Below are 20,105 nucleotides of genomic sequence, written 5' to 3' on the forward strand. Positions count from 1 at the left end.
TATATAATAGAAAAGAGTTAAATTATAGGAGTGAAATAAAATGAATGTTCCCGGGTTTTTAAAAAGGGAAAAAACAGCATGAATATATTATGCATTTTGAGGCTTTCTTCATTTCCCTTGTATGAAGGCTGATAGGTTTCAAGTTTGAAAAAAGTGAGGTGAGGGGACAGCTGTTAGAAAAAGTGCTTTGTTGCAAATCACAGGAGAGAAGACATCAGGGAAAATGACTATTACGTGTAATCCATACTGAAACAGTAGAAATAGTTTCTAATTTTATCTTATTTGGTTATCATTAGGATTTTGGTGAATTTATGAGGGAAAACAGATTAACTCCTTTTCTAGACCCCAGATATAAAATCGATGGAAGTCTTGAGATCCCTTTGGAACGAGCAAAAGATCAGTTAGAAAAACACACCCGTTATTGGCCTATGATTATTTCACAAACCACCATTTTCAACATGCAAGCGGTAAGTGTATAATTTCACTTTTTTCCCTAAATTAGTTACATATTCTTTATAGAAACAAATTAGAAAATTTGTAATTTATACCTTTATCAGGCAAAGAATGTAATATGTGTGTTTGCTCAAGTTAAAGAATTAGTTATTGAAAATTAAATAGTAGTTATAGATTATATCACCATGGTATTCTTTAAAGTCAATTTTAAAATCAAGTTCACCTAGATGCTTTGATATTTGTTTTTCAAGACAGATTCTCTTTTTTCTTTTTTAAAAAAATCTAACAGGTAGTTCCATTAGCCAGTGTTATTGTGAAAGAATCTTTGACAGAAGAAGATGTGTTAAACTGTCAAAAAACAATATACAACTTAGTTGATATGGAAAGAAAAAATGATCCTCTACCTATTTCCACAGTTGGTACAAGAGGAAAGGGCCCTAAAAGGTAGCTTTTTTCCTTACTTTCCTTATATATCACATTTACTTGATACATAATGTTTCATAAGATAATTTATTCTATGCATAAATTATATTTGAGGTTGTGTGTGTGTGTATACACGCATGTACATAATATTGGAGATGTGAGAATAGCAGACATAGATATATTGTAATTTAGAATTCCACTATTAGCTACTGGGGTAAGAGGGGAAACAAAACATATTTATTTCCTTTTACTTTTATCAGTAGCAAGTAACACTTCAATATTATTTAATGATAAATATTATTTAAAGAACATTTCTAAGAATGTTTTAAATCTTTCCCACAGAGACGAACAGTACCGTATCATGTGGAATGAATTAGAAACCCTGGTCAGAGCCCATATCAACAACTCGGAGAAACATCAAAGAGTCTTAGAATGTTTGATGGCATGTAGGAGCAAACCCCCAGAAGAAGAAGAACGAAAAAAACGAGGAAGAAAGAGGGAGGACAAAGAGGACAAATCAGAGAAAGCAGTGAAAGATTATGAACAGGAGAAACCTTGGCAAGATTCAGAGAGGTGATTCCTTAGCATTGATACAGCCCCACATACCTTTTATTGTATCACATTCTATGTATAGCACATTCAAATTTCATTTAATATGTGTTTATTCATTTTATAACTATAATCTTATCATTCTTAACTCCAGAAGATCATTCTTGGGTTTAAAAAGGTATGTGTTTACTGTTGGGGCAAAGATAATGTTAATTTTTCCTAAGTAGCTTCTGAAAGTCATAAACCATGTTTGTTATCAGTACCTGCTTAATGTGTTAAGAATTTTCAAAACAATTTTATTCTTTAGTTTCAAAATATTTAACTTCAGTGATGTGCCAGGTATTTGGCAAAAGATCTCTGACCTGAAAGAACATACAGTATTATGGGAAAATCAGGCAAGCAAGTCACTGATGACAGGAAAGTAGGAAGTGCTTATAAAATTAGGCACAGAATACCTTGGGAGCATAGAAGAGCTTACAGTTTTAATTCAAAAACTTTCTTCAGTAGTACATTCTTTTCCCTTAGTTTGCGATTTATCCTGTGATGTCAAGGTTAAATTTGAAAAACAGTAATAAAGATCTATATGTAAAAATATCTTATTAGCTACATCTTCTGTTACCTTGCCATAAAATCAGGCAGTCAATGAGATAATGTTATAATGGGATTATAATTAGAAAATTCCTTTAAAAAAAAATCCACCTTTTTATTATGGAACATTTCAAACATAAACATCTGTAGAACAAATAGATAACCATGATCTACCTTTGACAATTATTAATTCATGGCAGATCTTAGTTTATATATATGTATATTTACATCCACTACCCTCACCACCACCCTCATAGGCATATTTTGAAGCTAATTCTGAAACTCATACTTCATCCATAAATAGGTAGAACAGTTTTATTCTATTTAACTTTAGAAATTCACTTTTTCCTTAGGGCTACTGAGCTTTTAAAACAAAATTGGCTTACTATACAAAGAGGAAAAAAAGTACTTATTCAGTTTAAACTGACCTTCAAATATACTTCTGAATATTTTGAAAGTGTTTTTATTCCTTGATGAAACTCAATAAAACCTTAGAGTTAAGTTCCTAACTGTGAGAACTACATTTCCACAGTACATAGCTTATAAAGCTGATAGTAAACTTCTTGATCATATTTATAATTTAAAACTATGATATATCTTCTAAAGATCCCATTATTTCTCACCTTTTTAATGTTATCTTCTTAAGTTTTCCTCTAGTTTTTACTGTTTTACAGCCAATTCCTGAATTATTGTATTTTTATTATGAAGGAAGGGATATTTATGTTTAATTTGTTAAGTTCTCTTCCCTGGTTTTGGATTGAAGTTTCTGATTAGCCCTTGGATTTTGCAGAGATGATTTAATTATTAAACTATTTGTAAACTTTTAAAATTTTAACTATATTTAATTTTTTGTCCCTCTAAAAGATTGAAAGGAATCTTAGAACGTGGAAAAGAAGAGTTGGCTGAAGCTGAAATTATAAAAGATTCCCCTGATTCCCCAGAACCTCCAAACAAAAAGCCCCTTGTTGAAATGGATGAAACTCCACAAGTGGAAAAATCAAAAGGTAAGTTATAACTTAAGGTAAGGTAAGGTAACTATGTAAATTTTTTTCTAATTAAATTTAATTTTGTATAGTGTTATTTAATTTTGTTGTATCTTTGGGGAAGAGCTCCTAAGTATTGCTGGATTTTGTTTAGGAGATTCTCTGTTTATAGCCTTGGAAGATATAGGTAGTAAATATATTTGTCAGTGGTAAAAAAATAAAAGTCATGTTTTATCTCCATTAATGTGAAGCCTTTGGAAAGTTAGCAGTTTTACTATAAAGTTTATGCTATAAGAAATTCTAAATATGTAAATTTGAATCTGGTTATGTTCCTGATACTATCCTAAGTACTAGGTTACTGAAGACAGATTCCACTTCTGCTAGTCTCTAAACTGTCTTACTTATAGGCTGAGAAGTTTAGTTTCCTCATGTGTTTATTAAAGATATGATTCAGAATTGAGAGTTCCTGAAATCATTCGAGGTCCTAGTGATCTTGAGGGTAAACTAGGTTTAGGTTTAGTCCTTTTAGGATTCATGGAAAATGGTATGCCATCATCAAACTGATGTTTTGCTACTGTGCCTCTTCTAAGGCCATAAAGATTTCAGGGCTGGCCATATTACCATTACTGGCAGTTCAACCTAGGGAGAAGTTGAGCTTGTTTGCTTTTATATATTTTTGTCATAGTACACATATTATGTGTTACATTTTTTTGGTTTACTAGCTTCTTTGAAATCAGAATTTGAGGTCACCCTTAAGGTAGCCTGGCCATATTTGCCTTTCAGGCATTTGCCAGAGTATATTAAAAATAATAGGACTTAAATAAATGTCTATTGATGAATTGTCTTATTTCTTGTGGGCCCAAATATGCCATTGTTGATTAGAATGAGAAGGTTTACTCTTAATGGTATTGCTTGGAAAATAGAACTCTAAAAAGCATTATTCATACTGACAAAAATTGGAAACAGCCAAAACACATATTAGTAAAAAGATGACTATATGAAAGCATGCCCAAGAATAATTATTGTCACAAATGCCTACTCTTCTCTCTTCGTCATGACTCCTTTTTCAGAAGGAAATCCCTAACTTCCTTCCTTTCACAGTTAAGTCAGATGCTGTTTCTTTGTGCTTCCATTGGGTCCTAGGATTGCTGCTCTGGTAGCACTTCAGAGTATTGTATTGACATTGCTTCCTAACATCCCACTTCTGATAGTCTGAAATATTTTCAGAGCAGGGATTATTTTTAATTTACTTTTATATTATCAACCAGCACAGGCTCATTTATACTGAGTTCAGTTACTTATTGAATGAATGAGTAAATGAATGAATATATAATAAGTTTAGGGGGTTAAAAGTAGGCCATAAATCCATATATACTATGATCTCAATTTTGTTTAAAAAGTTTTCATGCACATATACACTGGTTTGTAACTTAGATGAATTATGAATAATCATCTATCATTAAGTTGTTTGGAAATTAAATGGATTCCTGATGCTTTTTACCCTGGAAATATTGTACAGAATGGACCATTATGAGAAGCAATCTGGTTGCAAATCCCTCTTTGCCCTTGAAACTTTCCATTTAGACTAATATTGGAAAATCATTTATTTTTCCTTCCATTCTATTTTACCACCTAAATCATATGTCTCTTTTGATCAGCTACTTATATGGGCCTTTTATCATACCTTAGTTTCATTTCCTTTGGAAAATAACTTTTTAGTCCTCCCCAGTTTTGTGCCTGCTGTATACGTTGCCCTTAAGATTGTACTGTTCCAAATGTGCCCTCTAGATTTGGTGAAAATCTGTTCAACTTTTTTGTATGATTCAGTAACAGAAAAAACAGAATGTCATTTTGTTGATAGGCATTAAATTAAAGATCAAAATATTTACAGTTGTTAGAGCAGTGATATTATGGATTATTTTTATTCCTTTATGTGTTTTATTGTATTCTGAATGCTACTGAATATGTATTGATTTAGTAATAAGAAAAATAAAATAATTTTGTTTTTAAAATTTACTTTTTAAAAATTTATATGCAGTGGGACTCTCTGGTCTGTAGTTCTGTGAGTTTAGACATTGAATCTGCATGTAGAACAGTCCACCCCTGATACTCCCCTGCACTGCCCTTTTGTAGTCATCACACACTGTCAATGACTGTCTCCAATCCCTGGTAACCATTGATGTGTGATTGTAATGAATTTAATACTATTTTGCCTTTTGAAGTTTGCTTTTCCACATGGCATAATGCATTTGAGATTCATCTGTGTTTTGTGTATATATCACTAGTTTGCTTTTTTAATTCCATTTATTTATAAAGTATGTAATTAACTTTATAAGAAACTGTCATGTTATTTTTCAAAAGTGGCTTTGTCATTTTACACCTCCACCAGCATTGTAGGAGACTTCTGGTTATTCTGCATCCATGTTAGCACTTGCTATTATCAGGGTTATTTACTATTGTTGTTTTAGCTGTTCTAATAAGTATGTAGTGGTAGTTCATTGTTATTTTAGTTTACACTCTTGTCTGACTAATGATGATGAACCTCTTTTCATTTGCTTATTTGCTGTCTGTATGTTTAATTTGGTGAAGGGTCCTTTCAAATTACTTGTCCATTTTTAAATTTGGTTGGTTGTTTTCTTATGGTTAAATTCTGAGAGTTCTTTATTTGTTCTAGGTACAAGTCCTTTGTTGGATATGTGATTTGCAAATATTTTTCCAAGTGTCTGGCTTGTCCTGTTAATGATTAATTTTGCAAAACATTAGTTTCTAATTTTAATGACGTCTGATATACCAATTTTTGTTTTTATGATGCTTTTGGTGTTACACGTGAAGAAACCTAACTCTTATGAGTTCTATAATTTAGGTTTTACTTTTAAAAGCCATAATCTATTTTGAGTTATTTTTATGTAAGGTGCAAAATATGGGTCAATATTCTTTTTTATCTTTTTTTTTTCTTTTCAGTACCAGGGATTGAACTCAGGGCTTCATGTATGCTAACCAGGTGCTCTGAGCTATATAGCTTCAGACTTTTTTTTTCCCTCTCTTTTTGTGGTAATGGGAATTGAACCCCAGTTGTGTTCTACCACTGAGATACATCCCCACCTCTTTTTGTTTTTTATATTGAGTCATGGTCTCACTAACTAGCTCATACTATCCTGTAACTTGTAATCCTCCTACCTCAAATCTCCCAAGCAGAGATTGGGATTACAGTTTTGTGCCACCATGCATAGTTTCAGTATTCATTGTGTGTGTGTGTGTGTGTGTGTGTGTGTGTGTGTGTGTGTGTGTGTGTGTACAGTGTCTTCATTGTTCCACAAGTGTTTATTGAAGAGACTGTCCTTCATTAAGTTGCCTTTGTATATTTGTCAGAAATCCATTGACTCTCTGTGGGATCTATTTATGGATCTCTTATATTCTGTTGGTCTGTGTCTCCTTTCACCAATCAGGGCTGTCATAATCACTACAACCTAAGTTTTGAAGTCAGATAGTGAAGAATCCTCTACATATTTTTTTTAATTTTCTTTTTCAGAATTGTTTTGGCTATTGTAGTTCTTTTGTCTTATCATTTTCATTAGAAAATCTTGCTTGCAAGTTTGGCCCTTGGCTGGCATCTCAGAACTTGGCTTTTGAAATATTCCCTAGATGATAAAGTAATTTTTCCTTACATTTGAACTTAATACTAGCTTTTCTTCTGGAAGTCTAGAATTTTGATTGTTATGGCTAGACAGAGAATGCTTACATAATCAACCCCTGTGTAAAAACCCTGGACTCTTGAGTCTCTAACAGGCTTTCTTGGCAGAAATATTTCACACATTTGGTTAAATTTTTTTTTTCTTCTGGAGGCAGAGATCATGGGAAGGCTGTAAATGGAGTCCTCTAGTTTGTGTCTAATTTATCTTTCCTTCTACTGATCTATCTATATATTCTTACTCTGTTGCTGTAATAATTCTTAGTCATGACTGTAATTTCACCTTTAGACATCTGAGTTCTTCCAGACGTCACTGAAATAGCTAGTACTCTTGGGACCCTGAAACATAAATTTTAGAAAATGATAAAGGTGCTGTTGCCTAATTGTATAAAATGAACAATAGAATTAAAGGCAAGTTTATTAAATTTCTAAATTTTGTAGTAATACATTTTCTTAACTTTTTGTCTTTTCTAATACAATACCAGGGCCAGTGTCCTTATTATCCTTGTGGAGTAATAGAATCAATACTGCCAATTCCAGAAAACATCAGGAGTTTGCTGGACGTTTGAACTCTGTCAATAACAGAGCTGAGTTGTATCAACATCTCAAGGAGGAAAATGGGTGTGTGTTATTTATTTTAGAAGTTGATTTTGTTAATTGCTTATATAGCTGTATTATTCACTATTTGTTATGTTCAGCAATTTTCCACTATTATGATGAATTGATATGTGTTACCTACAAGGAATAAACAAATTAAATTGTTTGATTCTAGGTACTCATACCCACATTGCTTATGACCCTGAAAGTACAGCATTATTTTTTTCAGTGCTTGGTAAGCATCATAGAGAGGGGAAAACTATAAAGAACACATAGTATGCAACACTTAATCTGTATAAAATAACAAGGGGGAAATATTTTCCTATCCAGTAATACAATATTAAAAATATTGATTGTTTTAATAAATTTTTTAGAAGAAATTCTCTTAAAATATATTTGGTGAAGGAATTCTTAATGGAAAAGGAAATAAATCCTTGACTGAATGATAGAGATTTTTTTTCTTATATATTTGCTTGGAGAAGGGAGAGTGATAGGAAAAAACTGGTGGCCTTTGAAATTCAACCTTGGGAAAGTCACTTAATCTCTCCAGGCTGTTTTTATTTATCTGCAAGATAAGGAAATTGGGCTAACTCCCTAACTTTAATCCTTTCCTAAAGTGCTCATGTTCTGTTCTATGAATAAATATATTAGATTTTAGTTTCCATCTATCAGGTAGATAATTAAGTGGAAAAAATATGGAAAGTTAATGTTTTAATTTACCAACTCATTTTTGTCTCTTCTATTTTTTTTTTAGGATGGAGACAACAGAAAATGGAAAAGCTAGCCGTCAGTGAAGAGTGACTTGAAGAAATTTAGTATATTGCAAAAATATTTTGGGCAAGAATTTGATATAAGTAATTTTACAGCAAGATTGTATAGCTATGTTGCCTGGACTGGTTTTTACATTTTTAAAATATTTCAACAACTATCTTTTTTGTACTAATTATAAAATTGGCATATAAGTCAAAAATATACATTAGAGATTTGTCCTTCCAACTCACACAAGTTTATTTTACGGTAAAAGGTGTTCCCTCTGGAAATGTTTTTTAAAAAAATTCTTAGGCTTCTCTTTGCCAAATAAAACTATTAAAAATCTGAAATGCAAAATACTGGGAGTAGTTACTTTAGAAAAAAAGTATCATTCATTTAATAACGGACAATCCTTAGAAATTTATAGAGTTTAAGTAAGACTTGAAATCTTACATAAAATCTTACTGTTATTCTGCATCATATATAGGGTGCTCTTCTAAGGAAGAATGTTTTGTTTTGTTTATTTTGAATTATTTTGCCTTTGTAGTGGTGGGCACATATGTGTGTGTATTTTGGTCTTTTTATTCCTCTGAAATTCATGGTTTATGTTAAATGTTTTGTAAATCTTCTTCTTGTACTGCTTCATCTGGAAGCTTCTAACATGTTGTAAGAAACATGTTATTTTAGTGTCTTACACTATTTCTAGGTTTCTCGGTTTTTTTCCTTGAGTATTTATTAGAAAAGGAGAAAGCTTTCTGTGTTGTTTTTCTATAAGGGAATCTTATGTCCAGAGTTAATGATTGAAGGAATCAAAGTTATCCCATCAAGAACAGCTGTACTTTCAATTGTATTGAGAGTCTACTCTCTTAAAATCTCATTTATTTATTATTTTAGCTGATATTTTAATGTTATTTTATTAAATTTTTATTGGTTCATTTCTTTTTTTTAATTTTTTGAAACCTTTGCAATCTTTTTTCTTTTTTTCCCATATATTTTTAAAATATATGTGTGTGTGTGTGTGTGTGTGTGCACACATATGTAGTTTAGTTGAAGCTGGATACAGTACCTTTATTTTATTTATTTATTTTTATGTGATGCTGAGAATCGAACCCAGTGCCTCGTATATGTTAGGCAAGCGCTCTACAGCTGAGCCACAACCCTAGGCCTTCCCATAGTTTTTTTTAAATTCTTTTTTTGTTGTTTTTCCTTTGCTTTATTTATTTTTATATGATGCTGAGGATCGAAACCAGTGCCTCACACGTACGAGGCAAGCACTCTGTAACTGAGCTACAACCCCAGCCCCATTCCCATATATTTTTATAATTATAATTTAAGGCATAATTTCAGCAGTCCTCTTACCACATGGTATGTTTGACAAACTATTATATGCAGCCATAAATGCTATGAGATTTTATTCCAAAAAGTCCGAGAGTATTTGAATATTATTCAGAATCAGTATATGAACGTGTAACAATTATCAATACAATTTATATAGATTTATTAATCTATAGATTGATTGACATTGATGCATCATATAAGTATTATGAATCAGTCTGAAAAATACAGAGCTTGCTTTTGGAAGGACCATTACAAATTAAATGTCTGAGTTCTCAAAATTCACTTATATTCCTGACTAAACAGTGAACTAAGGTACCTTTATTTCTGGGAAAAACAGTATGTGATATTTCATTTGAGGTTGTTTTATGAGGCACTCAAGTTATTTGCTTTGATGTTTCTGGCACATTTCAATTAAAAACATCAGTATAATTTCACATGTGGGAAACAAAAGCATTCAGATACTAATTTGTTATGGATATGCTGTCAAAGTGAGCAGATTTAGAAAATCCCATATTATCATAGGGATTTGAAGCATTAGACTTAAGAAAGCAGAATCTGAATTTGTATTTAGGAAGTTTGATTAAGATCTTTATTTCAGTGATAATTAGTAAACAGGGGACTGGGGTTGTGGCTCAGTGGTAGTGTAGTCGTCTGGCATGTGTGATGCACAGGGTTCAATTCTCAGCACCACATTAAAAACAAATAAATAAATAAAGGTATTGTGTCCATCTACAACTAAAAAATTTTTTTTAATTAGTAAACAGATTGAACCATGTGAAACTACAACTTAAAAAATTTCTTTTTGTTGTAGATGGACATAACATTATTTATTTATTTATTTTTATGTGACACTGAGGATGGAACCCAGTGCCTCACATGTGCTAGGCAAGTGCTCTATCACTGAGCCACACCCCCAGCCCTGAAACTACCATTTTTATATGTAAAATATAATGAGGGCTGGGGCTGTAGCTCAGTAATTAAGTACTAGCATCGCAAGTGTGAGGCACTGGATTTGATCCTTAGCACCACATAAAAATAAATAAAAGAAATTATGTCCATCTACAACTAAAAAATATTTTTAAAAACATAGTTTAATATTGGCAATTTTATATGGTTCAATCTGCATATTTGTCTTTATATCCTATCTATTTATTCAATGGAAACTAAATTTAACAGCGTGTATATATTGAAACAAGTTCTTCATAGTTTGGCACAGTGATACATGCTTATAATCCCAGTGGCTTGGGAGGCTGAGGCAGGAGGATCACAAGTTCAAAGCCAACCTCAGCAATTTAGCAAGGTTCTAAGTAACTCAGTGAGATCCTGTCTCTATATAAAACACAAAACAGGCTTGGACTGGGCGCAATGGCTTACGCCTGTAATCCCAGCAGCTTGGGAGGTTGAGGCAGGAGGATCTTGAGTTGAAAGCCAGTCCAGCAATGGTGAAGCATTAAGCAACTCAGTGAGACCCTGTCTCTAAATAAAATACAAAAAAGGGCTTGGTATGTGTCCCAGTGGTTAAGTACCCCTGAGTTCAGTCCCCAGTACCAAAAAAAAAAAAAAAAAAAATTTATTCCTAGAAAAAGGTGTAAACTTACAACCTGTCTGATTAGAGATTTTTATATTTATAATGTTTTAAATAAATTCCATAACTGTTTTGAATCATTCAAAAAAGAAAAGATCCAAGGAAGGAAAGGCTACTGAGTTAAGTGCCTCTATAATTACTTCTTAAGTAAGGAATGGGGTAATAAACTATTTGGAATATTAAAAGGAAAAAATATTTTGTTTTAAAATACAATCAGCCTACTGTATCCTTGGACTTAACTACCCATGGATCAGAAATATTTTGGGGAAAAATGGCATCTGTACTGAATGTGCTTTTTTCTTGCATGAATCTCTAAATAATAGCGTATAACAGCTATTTATATAGCATTCACATTGTACTAGATTGTATAAGTAATCTAAAAATGATTTAAAGTATATGGGAGTATATATTTATATAAAATACTAAATCATTTTATATAAGGGACTTGAGAAGCCATAGGTTTTGGTGTCCCCAAGGATTGATGGAGACCTGGAACCAATCACTTAAAGGTACTGAGGGATGAGTGTGGATAAAATAATTTACCCTAAGTTCAAGATAGCCTTGGGAATCATATTTAAAGGGTAGAATAGAAGGGAAAATGAAAGGGAGGTAAGGATAAAGAAAAGCTACTGGAACTGAAGAGAATCAAGACAGCCAAGGGATGGGATATGCTAACCAACATTTTATTAATGACTTCCAAAAAGCCATTTCCTTGGTATCCTGGAATAGAAACTAAATTGCAGCAATTGAAATGTTATTGGAATGAAGTTAAAAGTAGATAGTGATGAGTGTTGTCAAACTCATTCTGAAAGATGTCTTTGCTTATAAGGTAACTTGGTAGAACAGAGGGAGGATTTATTGTTTGTTTGTTTGTTTGTTTTTTGGTGGTCCTTTTTTAGGTGAGTGTGATGAGCTTGTTTATAAGTTAAAGGTAAAATATAGTTGAGAGGTAAAGATTCCTGTAATTCTTTGTCCATACATAGTAGAACGGAACTTTTAAGACATTGCCATATTTTTATTGTTAAATTAATCATATGCTGAGGATTATAATACGGTTTTTGTTTTCTGTGTATAACTCTTTTTTCATTTGAAGATGCTATTGCCAATGGTGGAACTATTTAACCATAATGGATAAGTCCTTACAAGATTTGTTTATGGTAATGGTGGCCAGGGCGACAAATTTATAATCAACTATCCAGGTTTCCAAGGGGAAATAAGTGATTAGAATTCATTGCAGTTAACACAGTATGAATTATTTATCACTTATCTTTTGATAATTTGATTCAGCAAAATCTAATTTCTAAATCAACTAGCTGTTTCTCAGACAGTTCTTGCTATATGTGGATTTCCAACAACACTCGACCTTTCTTCTCATTAATGAGATTCATTTCATAATGGAATAGGAATTGATGTTTTAGAAGTTGAGAAGTGGTTGCTCTTGTTTCCACATATATTTTCTTTCTTCTTTTTTTTTTTTAATATTTTTATTTTTTAGTTCTCGGCAGATACAACATCTTTGTTGGTATGTGGTGCTGAGGATCGAACCCGGGCCGCACGCATGCCAGGCGAGCGCACTACCGCTTGAGCCACAATCCCAGCCCGATCCACATATATTTTCTTTGTAAGGTAAATGCTGAGAAGAGTGGCACACTTTTCCATAATTGAGGTGAAGGTAGAACTTTGTATTCCAAGATGGGTGGTTTTTTTTGCATACCTGTTTCTTGGAGTATTATCAAGGTTTTTCCTTAAAACACCAGGGACTGAGGAATTGGTATACTTTCTGACAACGCCAGAACGTTAATAATATAAGGGTCTTTTCTATGTTAGATGAGTATAGAATGCTATTTTCAATTAACAACCCATTATCCGACTCCAGAATAAGCAGATTCTACTCTATGTGATGTTCTCAATTGTACCAGTCTTGTATTCTAGGTGAAGTTTGGTTGGACATTTCCACCAGGACGCCTTCATTTAAATATTTCTTCCTGAACTATTCTGTTTGGAAACCATTCAAAGAATTGCAATGGGCTACACATAAGTCTATGTTGGACCAGGATTTAATAGTAGAAACTGGGTTCAGGAGAGTTAATACAAATTACCCAGGGTTATGGGAGTTTAGATGACAAGCAAGTTTTGCAAAAAGCAAACCAATCCTCTCTTTCATGAATGTGGAGAAACTTATGCACAGAATATAAGTGAGGCAGGGAGTCTTGGGGAGCTTCAGGTCAATGGTAAAACATCTGAATATCCAGGCCCTCAGAATCAGTGCACAAAGAAATTCCCAAGGGGAATATTGGAAATCCAGTTCTGGGGGATACCCATATAGTATTTGATCAATTGTATTAGGTTAGAGCTAGCTTTTGGGGCCTAGACTATATTCATTTGCTGATTTTATTTTGTTAAAGGAGTTGAGTTACCATCTTCCTGAACATGAAATGTGTTAAAAGGGATTGGGAATCAAGTCACTCAGTAATTGGTGTTATCAGTTGAATTGGATTGATAACTGTTGGATATTTATTAGACTGACCTAAAAGGAGCAAACAAGAAACAAATTTCAACAAATACCATTCTTTTTTTTTTAATTCTAATCAGTTATACATGACAGTAGAAAGCTCTTCAATTCATTGTACCAAATGGAACAAAAATATTTGTTTCACTTCTCTACTTGTACATGAAGTAGTCATACCATTCATGGAATCATACGTGTACCTAGGGTAATGATGTCCATCTCATTACACCATCTTTTCTACCCCCTTACCCCCTCCTCCCTCCCCTTTGCCCTATCCAAAGTTCCTTCACTCATCCCATGCCCCGCCCTGTTATGGATTAGCATCCACTTATCAGAGAAAACATTCAGTCCTGGTTTTTTGGGATTGGCTTATTTCACTTAGCATGATGTTCTTCAACTCCATCCATTTGCCTGTAAATGCCATAATTTTATTCTCTTATAATGCGAGTAATATTTCATTATATGTGTATATGTACCACAGTTTCTTTATCCATTCATCTTTTGAAGGGCATATAGGTTGCTTTCACAGTTTAGCAATTGTGAATTGTGCTGTTATAAACATTAATGTGACTGTGTCAGTGTAGTATGCTATTTTTAAGTCCTTTGGGTATAGAATGAGGTGTGGGTCAAATGGTGGCTTCATTCCAAGTTTTCTAAGGAATCTCTATACTGCTTTTCAGATTGGCTGCACCAATTTGTAGTGCCACCAGCAATGTATGAGTGTGACTTTTCGCCAATACTTTTTTGTTGCTTGTATTCTTGATAACTGTCATTCTGACTGGAGTGAGATGAAATCTAATGGTACAGAATAGAAGACAGAGAGACAAACCCACATGAATACAGTTATCTCATACTAGACAAAGGTGCCAAAAACATACATTGGAGAAGATAGCCTCTTCAACAAATGGTGCTGGGAAAACAGGTAATCCATATGCATGGAGCAAAATGAAATTAAACCTTTATCTCTCACCATGTACAAAACTCAAAGTGGATCAAGGACCTAGGAATTTGAGACCAGAAACCCTATGCCTAATAGAAGAAAGAATAGGCCCAAAGCTCTTCATGTTGGGTTAGGCCCCGACTTCCTTAATAAGACTCCTAAAGCACAAGAAATAAAATCAAGAATCAATAAATGGGATGGATTCAAACTAAAAAGCTTCTTCTCAGCAAAAAAAAATAATCAATGAGGTGGAGAGAGAGTACAGTTTTGAGAGCAAATTTTTGCCACTCATCAGATAGAGCACTAATCCCCAGGATATATAAAGAACTCAAAAATTTAACATCAAAAAATTAAAAGCAACCCAATCCATAAATGGGCTGAGAAGCTCAATAGACACTTCTCAGAAGAAGGTATACAAACAATCAACAGATATATGAGAAAATGAAAATCTCTAGTAATTAGAGAAATGTAAATTAAAACTTTTTTGAGCATTCATGTTTTTTATTTTATTAGTTTTTAAAAATTTATATGTGACAGCAGAATGCATTACAATTCTTATTACGCAAATAGAGTACAATTTTTCTTATCTCTGGTTGTATACAAAGTATATTCACACCAGTTTGTGTCTTTATACATATACTTTGGATAATAATGTCCATCACATTCCACCATCATTTCTAACACTATACCCGCTTCCTTCCACTCCCATCCCTCTGCCATATCTAGAGTTTGTCTATTCTCCCATGCTCCCCCTCCCAACCCCAGTATGAATCAGCCTCCTTATATCAGAGAAAACATTTGGCATTTGTTTGTTTTTTGTTTTTTTGGAATTGGCTAACTTCACTTGGCATTATCTTCTCTAATTCCATCCATTTACCTACAAATGCCATGTTTTTGTTCTTTTATTGCTGAGTAATATTTCATTGTGTATATATATGTGCCACATTTTTTTATCCACTTCTACTGAAGGGCATCTAGGTTGGTTCCACAGGTTAGTGAATTGTGCTGCTATAAATACTGATGTGGCTGTGTCCCTGTAGTATGCTGTTTTTAAGTCCTTTGAGTATAGCCTGAGGAGAGGGATAGCTGAGTCAAATGGTGGTTCCATTCCCAGTTTTCCAAAGAATCTCCATACTGCTTTCCAGATTGGTTGCACCAATTTTCAGTCCAACCAACAATGTGTGAGTGTGTCTTTTCCCCCACATCCTTGACAACACTTATTTTTGTTTGTATTCTTGATAGCTGCCATTCTGACCGGAGTGAGATGAAATCTTAGAGTAGTTTTAATTTGTATTTCTCTCATTGCTAGCAATGATGAACATTTTTTCATATATTTATTGATTGATTGTTATATCATCTCTGAGAAGTGTCTATTCATGTCCGTGGCCCATTTATTGATTGGGTTACTTGTTTTTTTTTTTGGTGCTTAGCTTTTTGACTTCTTTATATACCCTAGAGAGTGTTCTATCTGATTTTTGAGGGGTAAAGATTTGCTCCCAAGATGTAGGCGCTCTCTCTATTCACCTCACAGATTGTTTCTTTTGCTGAGAAGAAAATTTTTAGTGTGAGTCCATCCCATTTATTGATTCTTTATTTTAATTCTTGCGCCAAAATATCTTATTAAGGAAGTTGGGGCCTGATCCCACATGATGGAGATTAGGGCCTATATTTTCTTTTATTAGACCCAGGTTCTTTGAGACTTCAACAAATACCATTCTTTAGCTAGATACATTAGCACATGCCTGTTCCCAGTGACAAGGGGAGATGAGGCAGAAGGCCAGCATGGACAATTAAGTGAGACCCTGTCTCAAAAAGTGAAAGAGCTGGGGATGTAGCTCAATGGTAGAATGTCCCTGGTTTCAATCCTCAGTACCAAAATACATACATACATACTTACATAAGGTTGTCTTAATGATTGACTTGTTTCCATGACATTCTTTTTTGACCTGTTTTACAAAGGGATATGAGAAGCATCTATTGATACCCCATGTGTCTGTGCCTTAGAAGGTCCTCCTGAAATTGGTTACCACATTAGTCACTCCAAAGAGGTATGAAAGGGATTGTCTTTGTTCTTCTGTTTTGAGCCTTTGATTTGAGGATACTTCATCTGTTCAACAGTCACATTGATCTCAAGTGCCATCTGCCCTTCTTCTTTGGTTTTCTCTCCCTCTTCTTTCTCTTTTTCCTCTTCCCTTTTTCATCTTTTATCATTCTTGTAAATTTTGCATTACAATCTTGATGTTGCTTCTACATATTCAAGAAGCTTGTTAGTTTCTAAGTTTGCTAATCCTTAATTAATTATACTATAGAAGAAGTAGTAGTATCAACTAACCAAGTTTAGATTATGGGGGCTTTAAAGAAAAACAACATTTTGGCAAATGGCCTAAATTCCTGAACTCTGTGTACGTGTGTGTGTGTGTGTGTGTGTGTGTGTGTGTGTGTTGGTTAAAACCTCAACAGAGAACATTTCAAAACTCAAGACAAAAGCTGTGCAGTTGAAACAGTAACGAATACTCAGATTTTTGGTTAACACATTTAGATCTCAAGCTAGAAAACAATTCAAGCTGCATAGATAATTGCTGGGTTTTTTTGAGAAGAAAGATAAGGTGACTGATTTTCACAATGATACAGTCAACAAAGACAGGCAGGTGGCTTTATATATTGTGGATAGCACTAGTTGGAAAGGAGTAGTGTGCCACAGAAAAACAAATCAAAAAGACTGGGGTAATCATTTGATGAACCGCAAGACTATTAGAAAGTGAGATCTGGGTGTTGTTGCATACATCACGGGACTGATTTAAAGCATAACTAAAAGGGAATTTCAAACAGGCTCAAGTTTCATCACTCTTATTTCTGAGTGATAGGTTTGCTGAACCGAGAGTGTGGCACATCCAGGTTTCTGAGATTCAGAATTCAGAGCATGTGTTGTCAAGAATCTTTGTCACTTGAAGCAATTCATATTTGGTGAAAGACAAATTGGTTATACCTTTTCTAAATAATGTTTCTGAAAACTGGTGAGTATAGCTGAGATGGTGAACATAATTTAGATATTTAACTCAAAGTATCTGAAATTCCCCCAAATTGAAAAGCAATGAAATTTTCCATAGAAGTTATCATACACATATTGCATCAATTTGAAACAAGTGCTAATAATAATTGTGATATGGGTTATTTAGTTGAGAGAAGAGAAGATGAACAGACATGATAGCAGGTTTCATTTAATGGACTATTTGGCAGGCACTGTGCCAAGTGTGCATTTTGTCTTTACAAGTATATTGGGATAATTATTTTACCCTCAATTTATAAAATTAAGAATAATTTATGAAAGTAAAATAATAAGGAAGTACTCAAGGCCATACATACAGTAAATTACAGAGCTAGATTTTGAAACCTTCTCTGTTTCACTATAGACACCAAGTTCTGCAGTATATCAGGAGACAGTTGAGAAAAACAAAAGAAGATGGTGTTTAGCAGTAGAAATTCAATCTGTTTGCAAACATTTTTCTAACTATGGTGGTTCATTCATGAGATTGCAATAAATAGTGTCTTTCTGAGATTATTTAGGAATAATAATAACAATGAGATAGCATCATCTAAGTGATGGCTTGCAGTTCCTTTCAGGTGTGGGAATCTGATAAAACTGAATAATGTGTATAGGGTGTAAGATAAATACTGTGTTTTTTGAGTTTTCTTACTTAACATTTTCTTAAAAATTTCCCCCCAGGTCACTATTTCTTCTAAAAATATTGGACAAATACAGGGAAGAAATCAAGCAATCATAGTTTTACTTCAGTTAATACTAGGCACTGTTTTAATCATTTAGTTGGCTACTGCTTGTTAATATAAAGATTCACTGAAAACTATGGCAAAAAAAAAAAACTAAGCAACTATCAACCTTACATTGTATATTGGTAAAGTCAGTGAAGTTCCATGTTTTGTTGCCAATAAGTGTTTGGAGGTATGTGGGTGACCTGTCACCATTTCAGTAAAATCCAGGTTTTAAACAATGTAGTGTTTGGCAAAATTTGTCTAGTTTTGGAGAGTTCGGCTACCACCAGAAATCCATGTCTGAGATTCACTTACTTAGAAGATAAGATTCATTATAGTCTTTGAACCTGTACTTTCAGTTAGTCTAATAGGTTTGCAAATTTGAATAACTCAGGAAGGTACAATTTAGATAAGCCATATAAATTGAGTAAATGATGAGGTCTCCTTAGAAGACCGAGTTTTCATAATCATATTACATAATAAGACTTGATCTAAGAGGGTGCTGCTGAAATTGTGATTTTTTAAAAAAATATTTATTTTTTAGTTATACTTGGACACAATACCTTTATTCTGTTTATTTATTTTTATGTGATGCTGAGGATTAAACCCAGGGCTTTGCATGTGCTAGGTGAGCACCCTACCACTGAGCCACAATCCCAGCCCTGAAACTGATTTTTTAAAGGCAAAAAAGAATTGAGTGAGGTCCTTGTGCCAGAAGGTAAAATTGTTTTTGTGGGAATGGCAAACAAGTGAATCTGTTGAGAAACTTCAGGAGATTCAGAAGTATGTATGATTGTGCTCATGAAGGTGCTGTTGATTAGGTTGGCTTGACAAGTGTAATCAATGGAACTCAAGGGGAAAATGGGAGGCTGACAGTGTATCTCTTGCTGATGCTGAAGATGTCAAGAGATTGATGACTACATATCATTCTAGGTAGACTGGAACCAGAGCCACTCCATTTGCTGAGAAACACTGTCACTTTGAAGATGGTGCTTCTGAAGGCATGGCTATATCCAGCATTACTGCCTCAGAGATTGAAGATCCACAAAAATTAGAGTACTTGGGTAATGAAAGGAGGGCTTGTGAATACCAATCTTGACTAAATGATTCTGAAACAAGGTCAGATAAAACAGGATGCTTTGGTAATTTTATTCTGTGATTAGGGTGTACCTCTGTAGAGTCTAGTTTTCCTGCAAACATTCATGGGAATCAAAATCTGTGAGTGAAGTAGTTGTTAATACCATGGAAGGAATAACCTCAGGAAAAGCAGGAGTATCAAGGTTTGTTGTCAAGGACATTTCTTTTAATGACTTCTGTGATATCTGCTGCATTCTGTGGCCCTGTAATCTTTGTGTACTTTTGGAATAAAGTACTTGGAGTATTAGACATAGTGAGGAGTGATCTCTCTTAAAATAAAATAAAATTCTTGGAATTGATGATGTCTCATCTTTTAGCATCCAGTGAGTGACTGAGATGGGTAAGAACAGAATGGCTTGCTTAATTTTGTTATCCCCAGTTAGCCCCATTGTTCAGTTTGATAGCCCTTAAATTCCTGTGTGTCATCTTTGGATTTCTAGCCTTCAATCTTAAAAATTTATGCTAAAATTTGAGCCAGATACTTAGAAGAAGCTTGCTGTTGAGAAACTTGCATTAGTTTGGGCAGTATTGTGGAAACTTCATGTTCCATAGGCCTGTGGAATTGTAGAGTGACCTTGTAAGGTGATGACAGGGCTGAGGATCTTTAGCTGGAAGGTTTCACAGGTGCTTCTGACTGGGCTTATAGTCACTAAAGAAGGATGCAAGTGGACATAGTTTGCCATAATGTGTACCAAAAGAGAGGGTCTTGAACTTTCAGCTACTGTAAGAGTTATTTCAGCTACAGTGGTGAGACACTCCTTTGAACTGCCTCTGGCCCTAATACTGAAGATATAAGT

At 33.8% G+C, this 20,105-nt stretch overlaps 1 protein-coding gene across 7 annotated transcripts in view; it reads left to right on the top strand.

Moving 5' to 3' along the window:
- The window catches only part of Ints13 (integrator complex subunit 13), a 29,105-nt gene extending 20,717 nt beyond the window's left edge, over positions 1-8,388 (top strand). For 5 of the 7 annotated variants that reach the window (XM_078015027.1, XM_078015026.1, XM_078015028.1 and 2 more), the window contains 6 exons: positions 297-467; positions 743-897; positions 1,219-1,449; positions 2,878-3,017; positions 7,170-7,305; positions 8,036-8,388. In XM_078015027.1, the coding sequence (XP_077871153.1) occupies positions 297-467; positions 743-897; positions 1,219-1,449; positions 2,878-3,017; positions 7,170-7,305; positions 8,036-8,075 (873 nt within the window). In that variant the 3' untranslated portion in view covers positions 8,076-8,388. The remainder of the gene's footprint in view (positions 1-296; positions 468-742; positions 898-1,218; positions 1,450-2,877; positions 3,018-7,169; positions 7,306-8,035) is intronic. The other 2 variants (XM_078015032.1, XM_078015033.1) reach the window with 1 other exon arrangement.
- Positions 8,389-20,105: the final 11,717 nt, after the last annotated feature.

Source organism: Ictidomys tridecemlineatus, chromosome 6 (assembly GCF_052094955.1).
Source record: "Ictidomys tridecemlineatus isolate mIctTri1 chromosome 6, mIctTri1.hap1, whole genome shotgun sequence".
NCBI lineage: Eukaryota > Metazoa > Chordata > Mammalia > Rodentia > Sciuridae > Ictidomys > Ictidomys tridecemlineatus.